Source organism: Setaria italica, chromosome III (genome assembly GCF_000263155.2).
Source record: "Setaria italica strain Yugu1 chromosome III, Setaria_italica_v2.0, whole genome shotgun sequence".
Lineage (NCBI taxonomy): Eukaryota > Viridiplantae > Streptophyta > Magnoliopsida > Poales > Poaceae > Setaria > Setaria italica.
In genome coordinates, this window is record NC_028452.1 from 40899599 (window position 1) to 40907555 (window position 7957).

At 50.1% G+C, this 7957-nt stretch overlaps 1 protein-coding gene across 1 annotated transcript; it reads left to right on the plus strand.

The window, feature by feature from the left end:
• Positions 1–1741: 1741 nt before the first annotated feature.
• Positions 1742–4109, plus strand: LOC101767966 (L-type lectin-domain containing receptor kinase S.4). Its single transcript, XM_004962626.2, has one exon. The coding sequence runs from the start codon at positions 1804–1806 to the stop codon at positions 3883–3885; it is 2082 nt and encodes a 693-aa protein (XP_004962683.1). The 5' UTR covers positions 1742–1803; the 3' UTR covers positions 3886–4109.
• Positions 4110–7957: the final 3848 nt, after the last annotated feature.

The following is a 7957-nucleotide window of genomic DNA, read 5'->3' on the forward strand; positions in this document are numbered from 1 at the left end:
CCTACTAAACTTTAGCACCTATCATATCGGATGTTTGGATGCTAATTAGGAGTATTAAACATAGGCTAATTATAAAACTAATTGCACAGATGGAGTTTAATTTGCGAGACGAATCTATTAAGCCTAATTAGCTCATGATTTGACAATGTGGTGCTACAGTAACCATTTGCTAATGATTGATTAATTAGGCTTAATAAATTCATCTCGCGAATTAGCACAGGGGTTCTGCAGTTGGTTTTATAATTAATTCATATTTAGTCCTCCTAATTAGCATCCGAACATCCGATGTAACATTGTTAAAGTTTAGCACCTAGTATCCAAACACCCTTACACCTTCACATCCACCAACGGCTGCCTCCATCAATGCTATGGTGAACTGGCTTGCCCCTTGGATCTGCAATGGTCATGCAAACTCCCTCGCCTGAGGTCATGCTCTTGTCAACACCATAACAAACTATTGCAATCTCATGGTGACTTGACTCCATCTGGAGCCAAAATAATCTAATGTGCCGCCGCCAAAAATATGTGATTTCGCTCGATAGATTCCGTTGTCCTATCGATGCCACAGAAAACTTGTACTTTTGTTGCCTTCCTGCTGCAATTTTTTTTTAAACGAACCTCAAATTTATCGATGATCAGGTGATTATTGCTGGGTTACAATGCCCTTCACGTAGCTTCATCTTAATTTGTGCTATATCCCTTCATTAACTTTGTCAATACTTATTTAATAAAAAGGGAAGGGAATATCTTGTATTGGCTTTGTGTCTCTCGACCTTGTTTTTAAGTGGGGAAAACTAAAGGCAAATTAGGAAATGCACAGCTTGCATTGATCGGCATGAGCTAGACATCTACAGTATAGTACTTGATTGGTTGGAATATATATAGTACATGATCAAAACAGTAGCTACGTACGGCCAATAGGAAACAGAGATTACTAATGTTCGACCAAACAGTGTTTTCCTCTCATAACAAATCAACCGTTTCAGCTTTTCAGCCGGCTTATAAGCTGAAGCGAACAGGCATTTCAGATTACTAATAACAAGGAATAGTGTATATCTCCTGGATAAACTTACGCATGCAAGTAACATTCAGGTTATCTATGCTAACGTGCATAGCCAATATAGAAATTGAATGTTCCTTTTTTTATCCTATGAGGAAAAAATGTTAAAAAGATCTGAGTCATTGTTTCCGGTTGGGCGTCCGTTTGCCTCCCTATTGTTTCCTTACAAAAACAAATCAAGTAGTGCTGATTTTCCCCTTTCTTTGCTTCATCTATCGTTGATGTTTTTCCTTAAAGAAGAACGTAGATGGGATGAGAAATAAGTAAAGAGTTGTATATTTTTTTCTTTTCTATATCTCATCATATGTTTATTCTTTTCCTTTTATAACAATAACATAATATTTTTAATCGTATTTGACATGGATTTTTGGATTAATCTAAACCATTGGATTTTCATAAAATCCAACGGTGTATATTCTTCCTTCTTTTTATTAACGTGGGAATTTCTAAACACTATTGTATTAAGATAATAGATAGATAGATTTCAAATTTCACCTCCGTCGATTGAAAATTTGAAAAAGAACGAAAAATACATGTACAACAAGCTTACTAGCTAAGCTAGTAACTTAAACAAACCACGGTGAGGCAGTCGAAGCCACGGCAGCTGCCACCACTCCTCTCCCTTTCTTCCTCTCGTCCCTACAAAACCATCACCTTCCCCTCCCACTCATGATTCGTCTCCATCCCCATTAAATTCCTCCCAACTACCGACGCCACCTTGCACCTTCACTCGATTCACTCCAATGTCGAGCTCCAAGCCCGAGCCTCCGATCCTCTTCTTCCTCCTGCTCCTCTTCCTCCTCGCCAGCCTCGCCGCCTCCCAGGAGTTCACCTACAAGGGCTTCGCCGCCGGCGGGAGCAACCCGAACCTGACCCTGAACGGCATCACGGAGGTCTGGCCCGACGGCATCCTCCGCCTCACCAACGAGACGTCCCGCCTCCTCGGCCACGCCTTCTACCCTTCCCCGCTCCGCTTCCGCGACGTCAACGGCACCGCCGTGTCCTTCTCCACGGAGTTCGTCTTCACGGTGGTGCCGGAGTTCCCGCAGCTGGGCGGGCACGGGTTCGCGTTCGTCGTCGCGCCCGACCCGCGCCTCCCGGGGTCGCTCCCCAGCCAGTACCTGGGCCTGTTCAGCGCCGCCGACGACGGGAACGCCACCAACCACGTGTTCGCCGTCGAGTTCGACACCGTGCAGGACTTCGAGTTCGAGGACATCAACGGGAACCACGTCGGCGTCGACCTCAACAGCCTCATCTCAAACAAGTCCGCCTCTGCGGAGCCCGTCAACCTCAAGGCCGGCGACACCGTCGCCTGGATCGACTATGACGGCGCCGCCAGGCTGCTAAACGTCTCCATCGCGAACGGCACCTCGCCGTCGGGAGTTGTTAACAAGCCGGCCAAGCCGCTCATCTCGTTCCCCGTCGACCTCTCCGGGGTGCTCCGGGACCAGATGTACGTCGGCTTCTCGGCGTCCACGGGGGTCCTAGCGAGCTCGCACTACGTCAGGGGCTGGAGCTTCCGGCTCGGCGGCGGCGCCGCCCCGAGGCTGGACGTCTCGTCGCTGCCGGCGCTGCCGCGGGCCAAGAACGGCGGCAAGAACCGGACGTCGCTCATCCTCGCCGCGGCGTTCTCGGCGTTCGTGGCTCTGGTGGTGCTCGCCGGCGCCGGCGCGTACGGCGCCTACCGGTACAAGAACCGCGACATCATCGAGCCGTGGGAGCTCGACTACGGCCCGCACCGGTTCAAGTACGCCGAGCTCCGCCGCGCCACGCGCGGGTTCCGCGAGCGCGAGCTCCTCGGATCCGGCGGGTTCGGCAAGGTCTACCGCGGCGTCCTCCCGGGCTCCGGCGAGACCGTGGCCGTGAAGCGGGTGAACCACGAGTCTCGGCAGGGCCTCCGCGAGTTCGTCGCCGAGATCGCCTCCATCGGCCGGCTCCGCCACCGGAACCTCGTCCAGCTCCAGGGCTGGTGCCGCCGCCGCGGCGACCTCCTCCTCGTCTACGACTACATGCCCAACGGCAGCCTCGACCGGCACCTCTTCGGCGGCGACCACCTCAAGGGGTCCAGGCTGACGTGGCCCCTCCGACGCCGCATCCTCCGCGACGTGGCGTCGGCGCTGCTGTACCTGCACGAGGGGTGGGAGAGCGTCGTCCTCCACCGCGACGTCAAGGCCAGCAACGTCCTCCTCGACGCTGACATGTCGGCGCGGCTGGGGGACTTCGGGCTCGCCAAGCTCCACGAGCGCGGTGCCAACCCGAGCACGACGCGGGTGGTGGGGACGCTGGGGTACCTGGCACCGGAGCTGACGAGGACAGGGAAGGCGACGACGGCCATCGACGTGTTCGCGTTCGGGGCGCTGGTTCTGGAGGTGGTCGCCGGGCGGCGGCCCATCGAGCCCCGCGCGCCGCCGGAGGAGCTCGTGCTCGCGGAGTGGGCGTGGGAGAGGTACGCGGCGGGTGAGGCGGAGAAGGTGGCGGACGCCAGGCTCGGCGGCGAGTACGACGCCGCGGAGGTGGCCGCGGCGGTGAAGGTGGGGTTGTGGTGCTCGCACCCGTCGCCGGCGATGCGGCCCTCGATGCGGGAGGTGGCGAGGTACCTGGAAGGCGGGGAGGCAGGGGAGGTCCCCGAGCCGCCGCCACCACCGCCGCTCCCGCCGGCGTGCTCCGGCGAGGTGGGGTTCGACGACTTCGTGCACTCGTACCCGTCGTCGTCGTTCGAGCGCGCCGCCGCGGCGGGCGGCGGGTGGGACGCCGGGACCCAGACGTCGGTGGCCACGTTCCCGTTCTCGCCGCTGTCCATGCGGTCGACCCACGTCAGCATGTGACGACTCGACAACCCCCTGGGCCCGCTTGTAAGAAAGTTGACTTGGTCAGACGAAGTGGCCCGGAAGCATGTTTTATATGTTGTGCTGTCTCCTGTCTCGTATTTTTTCTTCTTTTTTTTACTGCACTCAGTAACGGTGAACGGCAGAGTGACAGTAGCAGCCTCTTTTTTAGCTTCTTTTTTTTGTTGTCGTGGTTTCTTCTAGAGAAAAAGGCTGTTCAATTTTGGGCTGATGAATAGTCAAAGACATGTGGTCAACTTGGATAAAAATTAAAATATTTTCCCTTTGAGGAATGCACCTTGGTTAGTTGGCGTGCAAAATTTGCAAATCAAGTTTTTGCATATGGTTTCGGCGTGCCAATAATTTGTGATTACTGATTAGTCTATGTCTCTACCAAACATATGTCCATGAAGGGCAGAAGCTTCTTTTGACTAAGAGACTAGCATATGTACGTTTAAAAAAGAAAACACTAAAAAGGCACGTAAAAGTGACAAGACCTTGGTGCTGCATATCTACATGTGATCCGGTTAGAACTGCATATCAAGATGTATTTGTTCCCAAGAGTGCAGCATTCACAAGGAACTAGTGCCTAAAAATGCAGGTATGTTCAGAAGAATCCACCGGTGCTGATAAACTCCTGCAATAACAGCTTACTACATTGCAGCAGAGGTGGCTGCACACCATGATATATCCTGGCATTCTGCAGTACGTAGTGTGTGTATGTGTATTCAAATGTGTGGAATTCAGGATGAAGTCATCTGCTCATACTTTTGCGAAGCTAAACATGGTTGAATCCCTATCTCCTTCCACATCTTCACAACATGAGTGTAGCAACCACAGTGTCTGCGACACCTGTCTTCTTGAAACCAATGTGTGCGCGACACATGCTTACCTTACCCGCCTTATGCAGATCTCCAGCATCGGCTGTTCTTGACAATGATTCAGAGGTATTGTTAGTACAGATTACAGACCTCCTGTGATGATGACAGGCTGTTGGCTTCGATCGTCTCTCGGATTCATGCTGTTCAATGGTTGCGCTAATTGACGATCGGTGATTGACTTTCGTCTGTGCCGTGTCTTCTTTTGGAATTATTTGTGAGCTATGTTTTTCTCTTTTCTTAGTTGTATTCTAATGTTGTACTCTTTTCTTCTCTAGAGTTGTCCTCATCCAACCGTTTAGCTGTAATTACCTAGCCCAATTAAACCATGTTTACTCTTAAGTAAAGTTGTTTGAGCATAAAGAAGAACAATTGGCAGTTGTGAAAATAAGTAAAAAGACATTTTTGCCCTCACAAGATAAACAACTGTTTAAATCATAACTCAAATTTTTGCTTAAGAACTTAAAAATCTGTCCAACTAAGAGTTGTATAACTCAACTTTCCTCACAACTTTTGTAATTAGAACTTTGCTTGAAACAGATGAGAAAAAGGTCAAAAACTCGAAATACGAAGCTGTGCTGAATTATGCCAAACAAGACAAAGTCTCAACTTTGGAGCTCTTTATTTCCAAATTACTAATGAAAACTCAAGCTGAACCCTATACAAAAGTTTTAGAGCTACGAGTAATGAACAACTTTGGTTATTAGAGTTAGGCCACAATCAGCACAACAGGTTTTCAAAAGGGCAGTCAAACATAGCCAAATCAGTCAACTCTGTCAAACTCTGGAAATTGTCTAAGTCTGAATTTTCTCAGTTTTGGCCGAACGTTGACGCGATTTATCTCGCAAACAATTTTGAATCTGAGCAAACTCCTTTACAAAAGTTTGAATTAGGATGCTAGGCCTACAAGTTTTGTAAAGGGAGGTAGGGGTGAGCAGTTCAAAAATCTGGAGAAAATTGCCCCCTAAGAACGGTCCATCGGCGGATCTTGCGCGCGCCACAGCGCGTCCACCTCGTGCCCATCGTCGCCTACCGCGTGTACGCCGTCCACCTGCTCCGCCGCGCCACCCAGTCCCCGGCCGTGACAGAATGGGTCGATGCGCCTCGCTCCCCTAGTCGAGCTCGAAGTCGCCCTGCAGCCCTCTGCACCGCGCCCGCCTGCAGCTCCTCCGCCCCGTCTCGCCTCGCCCGAGATCTTGCCAGTCGCGCTGAGCGCTCTGCCCGCGACGCGCCGCGGACACGTTGCCGTTCCAGCCACTCCGCGACCGAAGCAGGATGCAGCTGCGACCAGCGCTGCCTCGCACCTCGCGCGTGATCCTCTCCGCTAGGATCTTTGGCCGCGCCTCGACGCTACTCACCTCTCCCGTCAAGCCCTGCCGCCGCTCAGCGCGCTCGCGCCCAGCAACGCCGCTGCCTTCGCCAACCCCAGCTCGGGATAGGACGCCTCGTGTGCCCGCGTCGCCAATCACGCGAGCCGGCAAACCCGCTCGCCAGCGCACGCAAACCCTCGCCCAACGCCCGCGCGCCTCGCCTGCCTCGCCCTGCATGCCGCCCTGGCCGCCAATGGCCGCCGCCATGGCCGGTCCACCCAGCAGCACGCCCACCGGCCAGCCACGAGCTTCGGCGCCTATAAGAACCCTGCCAGCACCACCATGCTCCCCTTCGCCACTCTCCGCTCCAGTTTCCCCCACCTGAGACCTCACACCGCTCGCCAAAGCTTCATCGCCCGCAAGCTCCTCCGCCCGGTCCCAGCTGCGCTGGAACGCCGCCGCCCGATGCTATCACCGCCGCTCGTTGTCTGTCACTGCGTTCCGCCCCCGTCGGACCTTCCCGATGCCCGCAACCGCCTCAAATCGGTCACAGGTGAGCCCCCGTGCCTCCCCGGCCTCCTTCTGCCCCAAGCGCTTCGCCGGAATTTTGGCCGGCTGCCGCCACCCGCGCGCTCGGGGACCCAATTGCGATTGAGAAAATCATATCAGGAGCTTTAGTGCAAAAAATTAGGGACCCCTACGCAAATAAAGTATAGACGCGAGGGCTAGATTGCAAGTTCACCTCGGTTTTTTTTATAATCGGTGAAAATGTATTTAACTTTGGAAATTCACTAAAACTCGTAGAAAATTCAGAAAAATATCAAACCAATTTTGCTAGATTACGTATAAAGTTTAGTTCCTAATAAAAATACTTTTGGCACATGTCTTTGCTAGGATTAATGTTATATGTTTTAATCCTTTTTTAAGCTATTTAAATCATAGTAAATTGCAGAAAAATGATAAAATGGTAAATACAACTCTCAAGTGTTTGTTTCAGAGAATGGAAGCTTATAAAAATGATATGGAGCCTAGCTCTGATGTTTAAATCTCTGTTTTAGTTTTACCATGGAAATCTAAGGTTGCTTTTGTCTTTTGCATAATAATTAGACCAGAGATGGGAAAAATGTGAAACAAATTGCAATAAGTCAGTGGTGTAGTGTAGTTTGTTGGAAAAATATAGAACCTGATCAGAAGCAGAAGGAAAAACCACTTCTCTTTTTGAGGAATAATAATTAGGGTAAATGTATGGGAAAAGATGCCCTTCACTAAAAATTATGAAAATTCACCAAGGGCTCTATTTCACCTCTGAACCTACTGTTAAAATTTCATACCCAGATTCATTGTGTTCTCTGTCTTAAAAATAGTTAAGCACACACTACCTTATCATAATGAAACAATTTTAATTATTTCTATGCAACTCTAATAAGCCTCAAATTTGTGTAGTAGCTTAATCATGGCAAGATTAAGTTGCTGGTAAAGTTTCAACTCCATAGCTTGCTGTTTGAAGTTGAAATAATTTGGGAGATGAACCAAATTAAATGGAAGAAAGAACCTTAAGTAAAGGTAATAGTCTTTTTCGAAAGAGATACAAAAGAATATTTAGAAATAGGATAATTTTCCAATATAAAGTTTAATAAAGTTAAGTTGTATATATGTACACAATCACCATCAAGTCAACTCCGGGTTTACACCATAACACACCTTACCTTATGCAGATAAAGAAGGTGTAGAACCTTGTTTAGGTGAATGTGGTCATGGTGTAATTTATACTTCAGTGCTAATTTGTGTTTTGCATCCTATATGAGAAAGCATGGAAGTTGAACTTGATGCATTTGCATTTCGTGTAGAGCTGAACCTCGCTGACGGAACATACAAGCTTCACTC